The 19,557-nt window shown below is 57.5% G+C and overlaps 1 protein-coding gene across 16 annotated transcripts in view; it reads left to right on the top strand.

The window, feature by feature from the left end:
- Window positions 1–19,064, top strand: part of NFIC (nuclear factor I C) — a 145,839-nt gene extending 126,775 nt beyond the window's left edge. For 9 of the 16 annotated variants that reach the window (XM_065578145.1, XM_065578153.1, XM_065578146.1 and 6 more), the window contains one exon: window positions 18,904–19,064. In XM_065578145.1, the coding sequence (XP_065434217.1) occupies window positions 18,904–18,921 (18 nt within the window). In that variant the 3' untranslated portion in view covers window positions 18,922–19,064. Of the gene's footprint in view, window positions 1–12,436; window positions 12,789–18,903 lie in introns of those variants that run through there. The other 7 variants (XM_065578140.1, XM_005283820.4, XM_065578143.1 and 4 more) reach the window with 1 other exon arrangement.
- The last annotated feature ends 493 nt before the right edge of the window (window positions 19,065–19,557 follow it).

The following is a 19,557-nucleotide window of genomic DNA, read 5'->3' as shown; positions in this document are numbered from 1 at the left end:
AAGTGACACCCGCTGGGCTGCCATGGGGACTAGCCCTGCACCAGCCACATGTGTGCGGGCACAGCCCATGGAGATGTGTGATGGGGCCCTGGTGTGCCAGGCGCTTCCCCTGCCTACTTCCACACGGTCAACTGCTAAAGCAGGGACCGGAGCCTGGGGGAGAGAAGCAGGGTCCCGCTCCTGCCAGTCACTGCGAATCCCCTGGCAACAAGACACCGCCTTAGAGACAAATCCCGCCCAACTGCTTGCAGGGTGGAGGAAGGCCAGGCTGGGGGTGAGCCGATGGTGGCAATCACAGCCTTTGACCACTAAGGCGCTGGTTCAAGCCTAGCCAGGGGATGGTTTGGAGTGGCTGCTGTGCAGGGGGTTTGGGGAGCCCGGTTGCTCCCCTCACAGCGCCGCTGAGGGGTCTCAGAAGGGGGGGCCAGGGTTGTGTGAGTCGTGGAATCTGGGCTCCACCAGAGAAGGGCCCTGTTGCTGCCCAAACTGGGGAGAAAGGGCCCACTTTGACGCCCAGGGAACGCCTCTTGTTGGGTTTGAATTGGGCATCAAAGGGCGGGAGGTGGGTCGCCCGGCCTGGCCCGGTTCTGAGTTCACTCCGGAGCCCATCCTGGACTCTGCTCTCCGGGTCTTGGCTCGGCTCCTGCCTCCTTTGCGTTCCCAGTCTCCTCGGGCACTGCAGCTGCCTGGAGCCCAGCTCCCACCTTGGCACCCGACCAGCACCTCGGAGCCTCGTAAAAAACATGCCACTAAAAACAAACTTGGCAGCTGGTGCTGAGTGGCTGTTGAGCCCGCGCCCCCTTCCCCCCCCGGCCAGATTGGCACAGCCACCGCTTGGCATCTGATTGGCTGGCTCCGTAGCGTGATGGCCGTCAGCCAATGGGATTCCTCCGGCGACGTTGGCACCTGGCAGAGATGCTAGGCGGAGCGCGGCTGGTGGTGCAGCAAGGAGCCGTTACCCTCCCCCCAGAGCCCCCACGTGAGCTCGGTCCGGAAGGGGCAGCTCTTTGCTCTTAAAGAAACAGGGGCTTAAAATAACACGCGCCCCTTCAGAAATGAAATGCCTTGCCCCCAGCCCTGACTCTGGGCCCGACCCTGCTGCGGGAAGCGGCTGGACCCTGGCCTTGCCGCGGGCACACACACGGCCCCGAAGGCCTGTCACAGCTGGAGCTGGGAGCTGGAGTGTGGATTTTCAGCTGCTTTTAATTAGCATCGCTTATTATTTAATCCATGATTCATTAGCTGGTGTTTGCAGGGCGCAGTGTTCCCAGGTGCGGTACTGGGTCACTAGGTGGCGCCCTTCCCTCTTCGTCCCTGCTCCATGGCCATGCTGCCCAGGGACCGCGTGGCTTTAGGCTGGCTGGGGTGGCCCCTGGGCAGCCCCTTGTGCTTGGCGCCATATGCCCACAGAACAGAGAGGCCATCCCTGCCCTGGTGCTGACAGTCAGATATGTGAGGGGACAGTGCTGACAGGGAGACGAGGAGACACGGCACAGCCGGCACTGGGGGATTATTACAGATTGGGGGACGGGGTTCCTAAGGGTCTGAGGACGGGGTCCTGGCCAGGGCCCTACCCCGGGACCTGCTCCTGGGATTTCCACAGGGCACAGGATTCCTTGTCGTGTCCCATCCTGAGCGGCTGCTGTTAAACGTCGCGCGTTTTGGCAGCCGATGGAATGAGCCCCGCTCGGCGATGGGCGTTGGTGGGTCTGTGTCTGATGAGCCTGGGGGAGCCCCGCCAGGGGAAAGGCCCTGCATCGGGGCTGGTTAGGCAATCGCATGCTAAGCAGGAGTTCTAATGGCAAACACATCAGCTGGGTGCCTCTCGGGAAGCCCAGCTGTGACCCAGCAGAACAGTCACCTCTGACACGAGTTAGGTAGCCTCAGCTCTCCCAGTGGCGCTGGTTTGGCAGCCCCTGCCGCTCTGTGTTCAGCCACAGCCTGGGCGCACCGGGAAGAGCTCCCCGGCAGTGCCCAGAGCACCGCGAGGGGGAAGAGGGCACGGCCAGGCCTCACTCGATCCCTGTGGAATGCCAGCCAGGCTGCCAACTCGCGCCGATTGTTCCGGCGCCATTTGTGTGGTGGACAGTTGGCAACGAGGAGGCGGCGAGCCCTGAGCTGCCGGGAATTCGCTCCCCCTCCGCTTTTCCCTTCTCCGTTTGTCCACATGTTGGCAGACCGAATGCAAGGACTGTAAACACCAGGCTGTTTGTCTAGTGTCTCCGGGGGAGGTCGGAGGCTGGGAGGAACTCAGGTGAACATTGAGCTCATTCATTGTGGTTTGAACGCCCAGGGAACTAAGGTATGTGCCGAGAGACCAGGTGTGCTGCGCTGCTGGCTGCCTGCGCCCCGCGCTCCGCACAGCACCCGCTAATGTAAACTGCCGCTCGGGGCTCTCTGCCAAGGGGCCAGGGCACTTCCAGACAACGCCAAGCAGCTGCTGACCCAGCATTAACTCAAACGATTAACCAAATTAATCGCAATTAATCGCACCGTTAAACAATAATAGAATACCAATTGAAATTGATTAGAAATATTTTTGGATGTGTTTCTACATTTTCAAATATACCAATTTCAATTGCAGCCCAGAATACAAAGTGTACAGTGCTCACTTTATATTATTATTTTCGATGACAGATCTTTGCACTGTGAGAAAGGTAAAGAAAAGAAATAGTATTTTTCAATTCATCTCATACAGGTTACTGTAGTGCAGTCTCTTTATCCTGAAAGTGAAACTTACAAATGTAGATTTGTTTTTGTTGCATAACTCAAAAACAAAAACCATGTAAAACTTCAGCGCCTCCAAGTCCACTCAGTCCTACTTCTTGTTCAGCCAGTCGCTCAGACAAACACATTTATTTACATTTACGGGGTCCTACCTCTAATCCCTCCCCCCCCCCCCCCACTTGTAATGCACTTTCACAATGAAGAGTTTGCGCTACAGGACTTGTGTGAGGTGAATTGAAAAATGCCATCTTTTAAATCTTTTTTACAGGGCAAATATTTGTAATCAAAACTAATAATAGAAAGTGAGCCCTGGGCACTTGGTATTCTGTGTACTACGTGAAATCAGTATACTTGAAAATGTGGAAAACATCCAAAAATATTTAACTAAATTGGTATTCTGTTAGTGTTTAACAGTGCGATTAAACCTGCCATGAAACCCAAAGCCCCGAATACCGCATGGTCCTTAGCAAAAGTCGCACCCCATTCCCACGGTCGCTCTCTGCAGATCATGCTGTTATGTTACCCTGCAACGGGTGTGTGCGCCCTCTGCTGACTGGCTTCAGAAGTGCTCCACTGGGTGTCATAGCCTCTGTAGGGCTCGTGGTGGAGTTGGCTGAAGCGGCAGGGCCTGTGCTCTCAGTGCCAGCAGACCCAAGTTCTGTTTCCCACGAGGTCCCGCGTGGCCGTGCCACGTAGCAGAGGGACAGCTGGGAAGCCGCCGGTACCTACAAGCGCGGTTGCAGGGCATGGTGCGTGGGATCCGCTGCCCGGCTGGCTCCCCAGCCTTGTGCTGGGCTAGCGAGTGGTGGGAGGCCAGGAACAATCCAGGGTGTCGCAGGCAACAGTGTCGTCATTCACTGGGGCAGGGGCGGGGGTTCTTCCTGCTGAGCCACCCCTTCAGCCATGGTGGGGTGCTGTGCTCTTCCCTCTGGGTCATGCCCGGTGCCTCGGGGTGGCACTAGGGGGCGCTGTGGTGTGGGCAGCCGGGTGGACGACTCAGTAGGACCCCTTTGTCCTCTGGGTTTAGTGCTGCTGGTGGGTGACTGGGTAGGAGGCGCTGTGCCCTCAGAGCCCCAGTGCCGTGCCAGGGGAGCACTGTGGGGCACTCTGCCCTCCAAGTCAGCGCCGCCCCCATGCCCAGCTGCGGAGCTGCAGGATGCTGTGCCTGTGATCTTTGGGGTGTCTCTCTCCCCACTGAGCCCCGCCTGCCCCATCACTCCAGAGCGCAGCAGTGAGGGATGATCGACGCTCCCAATGTCACCCAAACGCCTGCGTCATCCTTGGCTCCGGCCACAGCTCCCTGGCTTTCCCCTTCGTCCGTCCGCTCCCGACCTGGGCCCAGCCAGATGCAGTTATACCTCAGAGGGAAAACAGATCTTCAGAGCAGATGCATATCCGGAGCTCCAGCCACCAGCAGCAGCCTCTCTCTGCTCTGGCCACTGCCTCTGCTCCATCTCGGGGAACAAACGTGCCTTGTCTCCCGCTCCCCCAGCCCCTCTCTCTGCCTCAGTTTCTCAGACATTTCCCCGGGGCCGGGAGTGGATGCAGAAACCCAGCCAGTCAGTTCGGTTCCCAGCAAGCAGGTGTCACCGCACGGCCCCCAGTGGCAGTGGAAGGGGTCCGGGTCTGGACCGGCCATTGGGATTGAACTCAGCACCATGGAGGGGGCGGGGGGCCTTGTGCTGCCACCTGCCGGGGAAATGCAGAACTGCAGGGTGGTCACCTCAGTGCCAGTGTCCGTCGGAGGCAGCACAGCAGAGACCTCGGGGACACAGCCGCCTGGCTGCTGCACGCAGGCTGTGTCCTGCTTTTCCTAATTCTGGCCTGGACACTGTCTGTTTGTGAAGCCTGGCGTGACCTGTTTATTCCCCCCAGGGATTCCTGTGGCACCCCAAGAGACTGAAACCCCAGCGCCAGGGGAGGAAGGGAATTTTAGATCCTGTCTATACTAGGAAAGTTGCACCAATTTAAGTCGATCCCGTTACATCGGCACAAACCCTTAATCTAGACACATTAGGTGAACTAGATCCGTTCCTGGAGGACAGGTCCATCAATGGCTATTAGCCAGGATGGGCAGGGGGATGGTGCCCCTAGCCTCTGTCTGCCAGGAGCTGGGAATGGGCGACAGGGGATGGATCACTTGGTGTTTCCCTGTTCCGTTCACTCCCTCTGGGGCACCTGGCATTGGCCACTGTTGGCAGACAGGATACTGGGCTGGATGGACCTTTGGTCTGACCCAATATGGCCGTCCTCATGTTCTTATTTAAAACAGTTTAACACTGGCCTAAACCAGCTCAGTTTGCGCTGGCAAATTACAGGCTTAAGCTACACCAGTGTAAGTAAGGGTTAAACCAGCATGAGTGTGTCTACACACGGGCTTCATACTGCTTCCCCGAGAGTGGATTCTGGGAAATCAGAGCCACTTTTCTAGCATGGACAAGACTTGAGCCAGACTGTTGTCAAACATCATCGCTTTTGGTTATTTAACTCCAAGGCCTAATGAGCTCTTGGGAGACGGGAAATCTTTGAGACAGTCACCATCTCTCCCCCTTCAGTTAAGGGGCACGAGACCACCTGATCCACACCTGAGACGACCCCCACAGGAAAACCAGGGAAGATGAGATCTCTCAGTGCCCTTGTCCCATCTCCCACCTCCCCACACCCAGGCCTGGCTCCTCACCCCACTGCATTCCCACCAAGCTGTGTCCTCCTTCTCCTCCACGCTGTCGGGGGGCACTGAGCACACAGCTCCCTGCCCTTGGCTCCAGGAGCAATTGCAGGGCAAGTCCCATTTGTCCCTGGCGGCCCCAGGGTGGAGCATGCTCAGTGGCTCTTTGGGGGTGGCACCTGCATAGCCCCCTCAGCACGGAGGAGCTGTGAGGGGCTGGAGCATGCTCAGTGTGGGTGGAATCTTCGGAGCATTTAGCTGCCAAACTATGACAACTTTGACAAGTCTCTACTGAGCATGTGCAAGCTGAGAATTCTGAATTTGGGCAGATTTTCATGGGGATGGCAGAAGGCAGCTCCCTGCAGATGCGCAAGCACACACACACACACACCGCCAAATTGCAAGTCCCTGCTCCACAGCACCAGAGCTGCTCAGCTAAACAGCTGGAAGAATTGTTTAACACGGGCACAGCGATGGGTTTTCCCCAGCCTCACTCGCAGGAACGGGTGAACCGTTTTGGCTGGAATTTTGCTTAAAAATCCAGCCCCGAGCGGAGACCTGACGTGGGAAATTTCATCCCGGTCAGTTGAAGTCTGTCACAATTGCAATCGACTGAAAACAGGCTCTGATAATGGGAAGCGTCGGACACTCAGTGGGGCTGTCTGCCTGCCCTGCTAGGAGTGGACCCTTTGCAGACCCTTCTTCACCCCAGAAGAGACATCACCCCACTTTCTGAACAAGGCCCTTTGCAGTGTTCCAGGAGGCTGATCCACCCTGAGCCGACCCTGCTCTCAGCCTGGGCCCAGCAGCAGGCCCTGTCTGCTGGGGTCCGTCCCCCCGCGGAGGTGCTCACTGCATGTTCTAGCGAGGCTGCCAGGATCCCCCACCCCATCCAGCAGGATGTGGTTTCCTCGGTAATTTTCCATTCCCTGGCACTGTGCAGCCAGCAGACACGGTGCTGGCACAGCATGGAGCATTCATATGAATGAGTCAGTCCAGGCTCGGAGCTGGGCTGCTGGAGCCCCAGGGAGCCAGCTGCAAATAATTCATGGTGCTCTCCAGCAGGATGGTGGCTCAGAGAGGTCCCTCTCCCCCAGCAAGCAGCCAGGACTTCACAGAGGGGCTCGGCCCAGCCCCCTCTGGCCCCCGGAGCAGCAGGGATGAGGTGAGACGGTGCCGCAGGCTGAACCGGGGGCGCTGTGCATGGCCCGGCTTGTCTGGTGCGCCTGGAACCCCCAGCAAGACGCTGGGGCCATTTTCCTGGGGTCACCTCTCCGCCTGGGAACGAGAGAGAGAGGTTTGGTTCCCAGGTCAGATCTGAGGGGCTCTGCTGGGTTCTCGTCACAAATGGTTTCCCGTCTCGGCCGCTCGGTTTCTCCAAACGACTCAAGCGAGAGGGCTTCCCTCGGGCTGCCCCAGGGAAACATCTGGGACTGGGGCCAGGGCCTCAGACCACAGCCGAACCAGTCTGGGCTGCATAGTTCGGGGAGCACCCCCAAGCCACCACGCCGGTGTGCTAGGCGCTGTACACATGGGGCGAGACACACCCACCCCCCAGTCTAACAGGACAAGCAGACAAAGGGAACGAGGGGAAGGGACTTGCCTGAGCAGTGGCGGTCAGGAATCGCACCCAGGTTCCCTGAGTCCCAGGCCAGTGCTCTACCCACTGGACCACACTGCCTAGCTTGACGTGTGTGGGCCTGCCTCTCGCTGGTGCTGCCTGTCTCCGACTGGAAGGGGCAAAGCTAGGGGCCTTCTGTGAGGTCTGAGCAGAGCCCGGGGGAGCCGGGGCCCCTGTGACGCTCTTGGGCAGGGCTGAGCCAGGCACAGAGGGCGATGGGGAAACTGAGCCCTGTCACCACAGGCAGCACAAAGGGGCACAGCGGGGGGCAGCCCCAACCCCCTGCAGCGGGGGCCTCTCCCACCATTTGCCCCGTTCACACTCCTGGCAGTGAGGAGACCGTCTCCCTTCCCCCCGACTAGGCCCAGCAGTAGGGCCAAGACCCCAAAGCAGGGGCAGGGGAGCAGGGAGCGCTGGACCTGGCCCATCCCCTGAGCACAGACAGCGCCTGCAGCCCCAGCCCCCAGCTCTGCTCTGCAGGGAGAGGCTGGGAATCTGCCAACTGCCCACGCCAACCGGCCACGCCAACCGGCCAGGTTTCCATGCCAGGCTGTTACCGCGCCCTGGGCTGCAGGACTGCCCCCTGCCACACTCCAAAGGAAGAGAGCCCTCCAGCCATCTGCCTGTCGGGGCTACGGATCACGTCACCCGCTGCTACAGTGCAGCTCCCTCTGGGGCGAAGCACAGCAGCTGGGAAATCTTGCCCCGCAATATCGCCCCAAGGTAGAGGGCAGCTGGCGAAGAAGAGTCTAGGGTCTGTGTGCGGCTGCTCGGGGCCGTGCCGGGAGGCTGGCTGTAAGCGCCCCCACAAGGGCATTTGGCCCAGCGCTTGCAAACAAACCCCAGACCAGCATAGGATCCCTGATGAGCTCGAAGGATCAGGATCTTGGGTTTACACCTCATCTCGCCCGGAGGGACGCGCCTTCTATTGACCCCTCCACCCGCCCAGCGCCGCACTAGGGTCAGCAGTGGCCGGGAGGGGGAGCGCCCCCTACGGAGCCCCCCGCTCCCTGCAGCACTATGGATTTGCTGTAAAGGTCTCTCATCCTGGCACTGTCCTGGGCGGTCCATACTGGAATGTCAGCCCCAGTGCTGCCCCACCCCGCTCTGGGGGAGCTCAGATTCGGAGCGAATATAGGCCAAGGCTCAGACAGCTGCAGGTCAGGCATCCTGGAGCTTGGGGGCAGGAGCTCTGTCCGCACAGGATACACCGGCTGGTTCCTGCTTCCGCTGCCTGGAGCAAGCTGGCGGGTTTTGCATGGACCATATGGCGAACTGGCCTGTCCCGGGCGTGCCCTGCCAAAGCCCAGCAGAGGAAGAAGCTTAGAGCAGAAACCCAAACCTCAGGCAGCCAGAGCTCCGGCTCGGGGGCAAGGGACCAACGTGGGCAAATCAGCGCCGGTTCTGCACTGCCCGGGCACATGCTACACTGGGCGCTGCCCCTGGCGAGCACCACTCTGTGTCATGCACAGCACAGATACTGCAGCAGGGCAAGCTGCCCCCCAGCCCCTGAGGCTGCTCTAACTTACCCAGGGCCAGGCCGGACCCAGACAGCTCCACAACCACAGCTCTTCCTGAGTCCTTCATGCTGTAGTATCTGAGCACGTCCCACCCGTTGATGAATTAACCCACCAACCCTCTGGGCGGCACGGCAAGGCTGTTATCCCCACTGTACACGGGGGGGAAACTGAGGCACGGAGAGGCCAGGCGACATGCCCAAGGTGACACAGGAAGTTTGTGGCAGAGCAGGGAACTGAACCCAGGTTCCCGAGTCCTAGACCATCACTCTAACCACTGGTGCATCCGTCTTCTCTCTCCCACAGTGTGGGGCTGGGGGGGATCTGGTTCTCCAGTGCCCTGCACCTTGTGTCCTCATTTGCACCAGTGCCAAGTGGGCATGTTGCCCCCAAGTGGGGATGGCAACACTTGGCACTGGCTTTGCCCAGGTGACCCGAGGTGCAGGGCACTGGAGAACCAGGCCAGGGTAGCCCAAAGCGGCTTCAAGCCCCCATTGCCCTCACCTCTTTCCAGTCCTGCCCCACTGCAGCACTGACCCAGCTCTTCCCGATGTCTGTGAGCCTCGATCCACGTGGGCGTGGGAACCATCATCCCCACAGCTAATAACGCATTGGATTATCAGACCAGCCTGAAGCTAATCCTCTCTCCAGCCCGGGGTCGGGTCACCCGCTGATGGTGCGTGACCAGCACGATCAGTCTGCTGGTGTCACACGCGCACACCCGTGCAGGGGTGTTTGAGGTGAGCTTGCAGGGGCAGCCGCCTGGCCCAGACCAGCTCAGCTTTTTCCGCGGGGTTCCCTCGCTGGCTCCTCCCCCCCAAGGGAGCTGCTAGTAACTTTTATCCATCCCCAGGGGGCACATTCTGCACTCGCTGGATCCTCCGAGCAGGGCGTAGTCACTGCATATTCAGTCTGCTGCTGCTCTTGCTAGCTCTTGATACATCACTTTTGTATCACACTCTAGCCCAGGACTAGGATTTCCAGGGGACCGTAGAGAGGAATCATACGGTGCATTTGACTGGACCCAATGTGAAATATGGCAAGTCTTGACCAAATGGAACTGAATTGATCGGAGGCAGGGGGTGGGACCCTGCTGTGATATTAAATACACAAGCACAAAATTGCTTCTGTGAATAAAAGTCTCCTAGTTTTAGGGATTTCCATAAACCTGACAACTGTGGCAGCAGCCAGAACTGATCCCTTTCTAATTTTCCTCAGTCGGATTGGACTTCCCATCTTTAAAAGGTGTCTTTTTGTCTCTAACCACCTCTTTTACTCTGTTGCTCAGCCATAATGGCCTTTTGGGGGGCCCTCTTATTGGTTTTTTTTTTTAATCTGAGGCCTACATTTAGTTTGAGCCTCTATTATGGTGTTTTAAATAATTTCCATGCAGCTTGCAGGCATTTCACTCTTGTGACGGTTCCTTTTCATTTCCGTTTAACTGGCCTCCTCATTTTTGTGGAGCTCCCCGTTCTGCAGGGAAATGCTCCTGGGGGGGGGGGTTACTTTGGTATTTCTTCCCCCCGCCCCAAGGATGTTACCTTATGGTCGGCTCTAGTCACCTCTTGTAGCAAATCCTGTTCGCCACCTGGGACTAAAGCAAGAGTTGCCTCTCCCCGGGTGGGTTCTGGGACTAGCTGCTCCAAGAAGCAGTCATTAACGGTGTCTAGAAATGTATCTCTGTACCCCGTCCTGGGGTGACATGTCCCCAGTCAGTATGGGGATAGATGAAATCCCCCGGTATTACTGGGTTTTCTATTTTGTAGCCTCTCTAATCTCCTTGAGCATTTCACAATCACCAGCACCTTCTGTGACAATGCGGTTCTGGCGGAACCCAACTGAGAGGGCCAACTCAGGACAAATTGCTCAAACAGGGCAGTTACAGCCCAAGGCTGGGGTTTTTCCACCTCTAAGGCAAACCAAACCAGTCAGACTAAGAGGACTTCGGTCTCACCCCACTGGCTAACCACAAGTCTCACAAGCAATTCCCTTAGACTCTCCAGTTTCCCAGTATCACCACCAGCGCCACTCGTTATGGGGACAAATGGTTATGAAAACCAATACCCAAGTAAAAGAAAAAGGTTCTTCTGATCCCAAAGGACCAAGCCCCAGACCCAGGTCAATATACAAATCAGATCTTACCCACAAATCATGCTGTTGCCAATCCTTTAGAATCTAAAATCTAAAGGTTTATTCATAAAAGGAAAAAGATAGAGATGAGAGTTAGAATTGGTTAAATGGAATCAATTACATACAGTAATGGCAAAGTTCTTGGTTCAGGCTTGCAGCAGCGATAGAATAAACTGCAGGTTCAAATCAAGTCTCTGGAACATCCCCAGCTGGGATGGGTCCTCAGTCCTTTGTTCAGAGCTTCAGCTTGTAGCAAAGTTCCTCCAGAGGTAAGAAGCAGGATTGAAGACAAGATGGAGATGAGGCATCAGCCTTATATAGTCTTTTCCAGGTGTAAGAACACCTCTTTGTTCTTACTGTGAAAAATTACAGCAAAATGGAGTCTGGAGTCACATGGGCAAGTTCCTGCATACTTTGCTGAGTCTCAAGGCATATCTGCCTTCTCTCAATGGGTCCATTGTATAGCTGATGGTCCTTAATGGGCCATCAAGCAGGCTAGGCAGAGCTAACACCAGTTTGTCTGGGATGTCACCCAGCAGCATAGCATAAGTTTGAAATACAGACAGTATAGAGCCAATATTCATAACTTCAACTACAAAATTGATACACACATATAGACAGCATAATCATAACCAGTAAACCATAACCTTGTCTTAGACACCCCATTTGACTCCCTTTATACAAGATTTGCGTGCCACTACAGGACCTTGGTTGCAACAATGATCTATGTGGTCCCAGATTATATCAATAACGTCACACCTTCCTAGTCAGGTGGTCGGTAATACATTCCTACTGCTCTCTGCTTATTCACACATGGAATTTCTATCCACAGAGATGCTCTGGTACCGTCTGATTCTGATTTTCACTATATTTGACTCTGCTTTCCTTCACATACAGTGCCGCTCGCCCACCAGCGCAGCTACTCTGTCAGTCCGGGATATTTTGTACCCTGGTATTACAGTGTCCCGGTTATCATCGTTCTACCAAGTTTCTGTGATGCTGCCTATATCAATAGCCTCATTTAATACCAGGTGCTCAAGTTCACCCAGCTTAATATTTAGACTTCTAGCGTCCGTGTACAAGCCCGTGTAACATTTGTCACTAGTGAATTGTCTGCCTTCATGGGAAGTAATTGAATGGGACTCTTTTTCATTTGACTGTTTCTCTGCAGTTCCTACCTCGATCCCCTCCTCTCTACTAGGATATAGAGAATCCCCTTCAATAAATCCTCCCCTAAGGCATGTCTCAGAACCGCGTGCTCCTGCACCTCTCTCAGCTGTCCCCCTCCTCAATGAACGGTTGAATTTTCCACGCCAGCAATCTGGTTCGGTTTTGGCTTCGGTGGAGCCCGTCCTTCCTGTACAGGCTCCTCCTTCCCCACATGGTTCTCCGGGTCCTAACAAACCTAAACCCGCCTCCCAGCACCATCGTCTCATCCACGCATTGGGGCCCTGCAGTTCTGCCCGTCTTACTGGCCCTGTGTGTGGAACTGGAAGCATTTCAGAGAATGCTCCCAGGAGGGTCTGGACTCAAATCTCTGACCTAGCAGCCTAAATTTGGCCTCCAGGAACTCCCTCCTACCATTCCCTACATCACTGGTACCTACATGTACCACAACCACCAGCTCCTCCCCAGCACTGCGCAGAAGTCTGTCTAGAGATCCACAACATTCGCACCCAGCAGGCAATTCACCGTGTGGTTCTCCCGGTCATCACAACCCAACTCTCTAATAACCAACCCCCATGACTGTCTCCTGTCTCTTCCTAACAACAGGGTCCCCTCCCCTGGAGGGGTGTCCTCAGTGCGAGAGGATACCAGGACATCTTCTGGAAGGAGGCTCTCAACTACAGGACTCAGTTTCCCTCTGTTCTCCGTCCCCGAGACTTTCACCCTCCCCAACAGCATAGAAGCTGCCAGACTGGGGCTGGGCCTGCTCTGCTGTGTCCCGGAAAGCCTGGTCTGTGTCCCTGGCTGTCTCCCTGAGCTCCTCCGGTTCAGTCACTCTGGTCTCCAGAGCCCATACTCAGTGCCCGAGGGCTAGGAGCTGCATGCACCAAATATTCATGTACACCGCCTGCTCGGATGTGCTGCATTGAGGGCAATAAACTGGATACCCCCCCACCCAGCTGCTGCCGTCTGCCTGTGTTATTTTGACTCTTCCCCAGGGGTGAGGGGGTGTTTGTTTGTTCTTTGTGGATGTTGCATTATTGGCCTAAGTTTAGAGAATGTTTATTAGAGTGTGTTTGCATCTCATGCTCGCTCACAAGATAGATAGATAGATAGATAGATAGATAGATAGATAGATAGATAGATAGATAGATAGATAGATAGATAGATAGATAGATAGATAGATGGGGGTGGATGGGGTTAGATAGATAGATAGATAGATAGATAGATAGATAGATAGATAGATAGATAGATAGATAGATAGAGGGGGTGTATGGGAATAGATAGATAGATAGATCTTTCATCCAAGGATTTCAATGTACTATTATAACATGAATGAATTCAACGTGCCGAGAGACAGCTGAGTTTTATTAGTAGGGGGGCAGTGACTGTGTTCGCACTGATTTGTATGATAGCAGCTCTGGACCCCGTTGCGCCAGGCACTGCAGTGAGAGGCCGTCCCTGACTCGAAGAGCTGGCCAGGCTAAAAGACACGGGTTGGGAAGGGAAATTGAGGCACAGAGCAGGGAAGTGATGTGCCAAAGGTCACATGGGGGCTCAGTAAGGAACAGAACCCAGGGGCCCGGTTCTGCCGGGAACAGCTCCTGCGGGAGTCAGCGGCACAGTATATGGAAAAGCCGCAGCTTTGGGCCCTAGGAATGCTGGTCCCCCCACCCCACTGTAACCACTAGGCAGTCAAGGCGTTGTTCAGCTGGAGGGTTAAAGGAGAGTGAGCGGCTGGCCAGGGAGAGGTGGAAGGAAGAGGCCAGGGAATCCAGGCGGGGAGAGCCAGAGCCCGCAGCCTGCAGCAGGAGGGTCACGCCCAGAGCCGTCTGGTTGCCAACGGAAACCAGACATGAGGTAATTGCGGGATGAACTTGAACTTGGGGGACTTAGGGAGCAATACAGAGGAGGCCAGTCGGGGGCAGCAGCGATTCGCTCAAGGCCGCAGGGCCGGAGCCCTCTCTGCTGGCCTGCCCCAGCCCCTCCAGCCTGGCCGCAGAGCCGGGGCTGAGCATTCCCCGACCCGAGGCCTTGGCCCCAGCCAGCCCCACAGACGCCCTGGCCACGGACCTCCGGCACAGGGAAGGAGCCGGTGACTCGTGGGACCCTGTACAGGGGTAGGAGCTGGCGGAGTTTGCGGCAGGACCCTCGCTGGTGCTGGGGCGTGGCTCTAGATTACCGAGCCAGTTCTGCCCCACAATGCACAACCTTGGCAGCGTCTAGGGGCCGTACATGTGGGGCCAGATAGAGAATGCCAGGGTGGCATGAGGGAGGTACCAGCTGCCCACCCCCCCAGCCCCTTGGGGAAAAATCACCCTGTACAGTAGCAGCAGAGCGCATGGAAGTTGGATGAACAGCTGGGAAAGTGACAGACCTCCAGGAGTAGTTCTCAGTCGGTATCTAGTGGGGCGCTGCCAATCAGCTCTAGGCCTGATGCTAGTCAGGAGTTTTGCCGGTGATCTGGACGTGCCCATGAAATCCCTGCTGGTGACGTTTGTGGATAAGGCAGGATTGGCTCCGTGGTAACGAGCGCTGAGGACAGAGCAATCGGGGTCACTTGGTAAGCTGGGCCAAAGGCACAGCTCTGCAGCTGGGAGCAAGGAAGGCCGGGCACCCTGCGGGCTGGGGCCTGGCTCTGGCAAGCAGTGACCCCAAAGGAGTTAGGGGTCAGCGTGGACCAGCACCCCAGTGTGAGGTGGTGGCAAACAGGGCTAGTGGGACCTGTGGCTGGCTCGAGGGGGGGACAGGGAGATGATTGTACCTCTGCGTCTGGCGTTGGTGAGTCAATCCTGGACATCACATCCAGTTCTGGGGCCGCAGTTTAAAGAGGATGTTACAAACGGGTGGGTGCAGAAAAGAGCCCCAGAACTGATCTGAGGGCTGGAGGGAATGCACGGTGGTGAGAGACTGGCAGAACTCGGGCTAGCCTGTTAGAAAGGAGATCAACGGGGGATTTGATTTCAGCGTCTAAGCACCGTGGTGAGGAGAAACCCAGGGCCTAAAGGCTCTGTGATCTGGCAGAGAAAGGCAGAGCCAGGACCAATGGCTGGAGGTGAAAATCTCCCACTGCAACGGACCGTGAGAGAAACAACTCTGATGTCCCTCGCCCCGACGGGGACGGGACTCTCGGCGCGGGGGGGCAGGCATGGCAGTGAAACCGGGACAATGCACTCGCCACCCACCTGTTCCTGGGCCCAGTGCCAGGGTAACAGGGTCAGACCCTTCCAGCTTTAAAACCTCTGGATCAACGATGCGGGGCTGGGCCATGGCACAAGGGGGCCCTGGGCTGTGGTGTGGCCCCCAGGCAGTCGCTGCGCGTGGGGCTGCCCCTTTCCTGGACCCAGGATTTCTGCCCCCTACTGGAGGTGGTGGGGGGGCCTCCACGTGCTGGCAGCGGTGCAGGAACTGAGCCTCGGTCCGTCTCGCCCCCTCAGGGTGGGGGCTGGCACCCAGGAGGGGTTTGGCCCAGTGCACTGCACTCCCCTGCACCCCGACACACAGTGAGGGGGACACCGCAGACTGAGCCCCAACACTGAGGTCGTCGGTCCGCTCGGGGCCAGATCCTCAGCTGGTGTAAAACTGCAGAACCTCTGCTGAAATTCCCTTTACACCAGCTGAGCATACCTGGCCCACTCGCAGGGCTTCGGTTCCCCACAACAGACACGCAGGCGAGTGGGGCAGGGGCTGTAGGCAGGGAGAAAGTCTTGTCTAGTGGGCGGAGCACCGGATGGGAACTCAGGCAACCTGGTTTCCGGGCCCAGCTCTGCCATGGCCCTGCTGGGTGACACTGGGCCAGGCACTTCCATGCTCTCTTTCCCCACCTGTTTGTTATCTGCCTGTACAGCCCCTAGCGCACGGGGCCCTGCCTGGGGGCTCTAACTAACAGCCGTGGAGAGTGGGAGAAAGCCTGGCCCAGGAGCCGGCTGGGGGCAAGCTGGGGACACTGAGGCAAAGGCAGGGGCACTGTGCGTAACCACCCACCGGAACATTGCCACACGGCGCCTGGGGTTGGGGGTGCTGGGAGCTGTCATTGCTTTGCATTGGGGCACTGCTCCTCTCTCCCCATCCCTCACTGTATTTAGCCATGGGGTGGGGGGGAAGAGAGGAGGAAGAACTGAACGTTTGCGGGGAAAGGCAGCAAGGAGCATGAATAGTGACAGAGAGGAGCTGTTGGGAAGGGAGGAGGGACCCTGGCTGTGCATGCAGGGCCGCAGATAGGGGCTTGGCTCCGCTGCCCTGCGGCACCCCTGGCTGGGGCTGGCAGGAGGGGTCAGCCCTGCCCTGTCAACCACCCTCCCCTTGGCTGATTAGGGCGGGACTCAAACCACACCGAAGCCCTGGCTTCTCTGCAGCAGGTGGGCGCCACCCGCCTCTGGGGTTGGGTTTTGGAGGGCAGCTCGCACCGTGGGCACCCACCCAGTGCCAGCTAGCGAGGAGGATTGTAGAGGAAGCTGGAAAATTACAGGCCCCTGCTCTGAGGATCAGAGGCAGCCGTGGTACTAATGGAGACTTTTACATCCCTTCAGTCCCTCTCCTCCCCCGCTGGCACACCCCACGGCTGCCGTGGGGGTGGGAGCTGCAGGCAGACCAGTGGCAGGGGGCTCTTGGCTTCCCGGCCAGAGGTCGCACAGAGTACGTAGCCTGTAGAGGGGACCCTGCCCTGAGAACTCACGCATGGGCCTTGGGCCCTGGTGGGGTGGAAAGCGGGCCTAGGAGGGCTGCTTTTCCCTGTAGGGGCCACCCAGGCATAGGCACCGACTCTGTGGGTGCTCCCTGGAGCACCCATGGGAAAAAAATAGTGTGTGCTCAACACCACCAGCGGGCCCCACCGATCAGCTCCTCCCCCGCCCCCACCCCCACCCCACCCCCAGTGCCTCCTGCCCACCACTGATCAGCTGTTCAGTAGCAGGCAGGAGGCACTGGGGAGGAGGGGGGGCAGGAAGAGGCAGGGCGGGGTGGAGTGGGGGCAGGGCCTGGGGCAGAGCAGGGGTCGAGCACCCCCGGGGAAATCAGAAAGTCAGCGCCTCTGCACCTGGGGTGGGGGGCTAGCGGGGGGGGGGTGACTCCAGATCAGCTGCGAGGGGCGAGCTTGTACTGAGAGCGCTGAACTGTGCGGAGTTTGCTCAGTGCCCGTTTGACTCAAACACTCGAAAAACCCTTGGGAGAAAAACTCTCTGAGTTAAAAAATGTAACGCTCCAGCCCCCTGTCGGCTGAGCCAGCCCCACCCTCCTGCTCCTCCCCAGGGAGTCTGGCTCCCACCACCATAGCCTCTGGGCATCTCAGTCTTTAGCCTCATAACGCCCCGTGGGGCCGGGCAGTGCTCTTATCCCAACTGCACAGAGCAGGCACTGAAGCCCTGGCCCCATTGGAGTCAAGGGCAAAACTCCCATTCAGCTCAATGGAGCCAGCTGTCGCCAGCCAGCGCTCAATCTGTGGCATAGGAGGGACCTGAACTCAGCTCTCCGGAGTCTGGGGCTCATGCTCTAACCACTGGTCCATGCTTCCTAAGCCCCCCACAGCAGAAAACAGCCTGTTAAAAAAATCAGCCCTTTTCCCTCCAGGAGAGCCCCCTTCCCAAGAGGCCCCCAGTCCTGAGCGGCTGGCCTGAGGTTGCTGCAAAAGACCGAGGCCTAAAGCGCACGTTCAGGTCACTTTTCCACCTGCTCTTCTTGGGTTGGAATAGGCTGGGCCTGGGCCTCAGGGGGAGGGGGTAAGCCAGGGAGACAGAAGAGCTGCTGGAGCCTAGCTGGGGTGAGGATGGAGCGGGATGTATGTCGGAGCAGGATTATCAGCCCGAGCTGCCAGGACTCCAGGGCCCAGGAGGTCCCTGCCAGCCCTGGGGCCTGTTCCTCTCAGGGCCACACTTCTCAGGCCGGTTCCCACATGGCGTCCTCCTGCCCTGTTTTCAGAATTTCCCCAAATATCTCCCAGCTGGGTTGAGGTCTCCCAGGGTTTGCCTGTTCTTGACCTGAAACACACTTTCCCTCGATAAAAGCAGGTGCTGATTGATGGATGGGCTGGGGGTGACTCCTCTGAGACAAGGGAGGGTGTCTCCCATTCTGTGGCTTTCTGGTGGGCGGGAGGCGGTGTGGCTGGAGGGTCGGCGTGCTAGGCTAGGGGTCAGGAACCCCGCCTTCGAGTCCCCGTTCTGCCAGCGACTCACTTTGCTTCAGTGAAGCTCAGCAGCTGCAGTGTTGTCCTCTGCGGTTTGCGCCTCAGTTTCCCCACCTGTAGCATGGACACCCCTCTCGGGAGCGCTGTGATGCGCTCGGTGCTTGTTCAGAGAGCTCCTGGCCTCGGCCCGTGGCTCCGTACGTCCTGCGGGGCAGGCTCCGTCACCGCGCGGAGCTGATCGGGTGGTGCTGGAGGGAGCAGAGGCAGCAGGGCGTGAGAACAGTAGGGAAGGGAGGAGAAAAGCAGGGCGGGCAGAGCTCTGACATGTCGGGAGCTGGCTGAACGCGAAGACCCGCAGGACGGTGCGATCTAGCTGAGTGGGGTCGTCTCCACGGGCCACGGCCGAGCTCAGCAGACACCATCGGCATCTGACTGGGGCCAGGCTGGGGCATTCGCTCGCTCCCTGCCTGGCAGAGCCCAGACCTCACACGCCACACGTGCCCCCCCTTTTGGAAATGTGACTGCAGCAAGGAGGCTCTCGCAAGGAGCGCAGATGGGCCCAGGCGCTCAGGGCACTCAATAGCTCCGAGCAGCAGTATGTCCCTGTAAGGCACAGGGGGAAACTGAGGCACGGAGAGTAAGTGATTTGCCTGAGACGGGCCAGGAGTAGCTGCATGTCCCCTCGGTCCCAGCCCAGTGCCCTCCCCACTGCCCCAGCTCAGCGATGGCAGGCAAGGGGCACCAAGCCCTGCAGTAACCCAGGTACTATTAACACCTGGCCCAGTTCAAACCAGTGACCATGGGGGTCGGGTCCCTTTGCTTCTAATACAATGAAAGCTGAGGCCAAGGCTTACGAGCTCCCATCAGCCTTTGCTGGGAGTGGGGGGAGGGGCTTGTATGCAAATCAGTAACAGGGGCATCTGTTCTTTTTTTTTCCCCTTTCTTTCCTGCTCAGTCCTGGTACCTGGGATAATCAGAGCTGCCCCGTCCCGTCGCCTCCCTTCTCCTCTGCTTTGGGCGTCCCGAGAGGAAAACAAGTAACACAGCCCCAGGCCCAGCCTTTCGGTGAAGATGGAGAGAGCGAATTAACGATGACGACGACGACAAAAAGAAAAAGAGACCCACACCCAAGACGTTACAAGGAAGGAAGGAAGGAAGGAAAAGGTTCAAACTTTTTTAAAAAGTAAAAACAAACAAAAACCCTACAGACAAAACAGCGATCCACGCACGCGACGATGCGGAGTCCCGTTTGCCAGAAACACTATTTGCCCTGCCGGCTGACCTCCTGGGAAGAGAACGGACACAGCTCATGACACAGGTCTCTTCCAGCAGCAGCAGCGCCGGAGTCTCGCCTGCAGTTCTCCAAAGGGTTGTATATGCAAAATTGTCTTTCTGATTTACTCTTACGTTCTCGCCTCTCGTGAGTAGAAAAGAACAAATTTCCCAGGTTCCCCCAGCCCACCCCAGCCCACCCTCCTCAGCAAAGTGTTTACTTTCCAGGAGGGTACTGGGGCTGGGTGGGAAGACAAAGAACCAAGGCATTGAGTTGTTTCTGAACCAGAGGTGCTGGGTGGGGCGGGTGAGCGCTCCTTAGCGCTGTTGCTCCCCG

Source organism: Chrysemys picta, chromosome 25 (assembly GCF_011386835.1).
Source record: "Chrysemys picta bellii isolate R12L10 chromosome 25, ASM1138683v2, whole genome shotgun sequence".
Taxonomy (NCBI): Eukaryota; Metazoa; Chordata; order Testudines; family Emydidae; genus Chrysemys; species Chrysemys picta.
The sequence above is the reverse complement of the archived record's forward strand: the minus strand, read 5'-3'. Positions and strand labels throughout refer to the sequence as shown.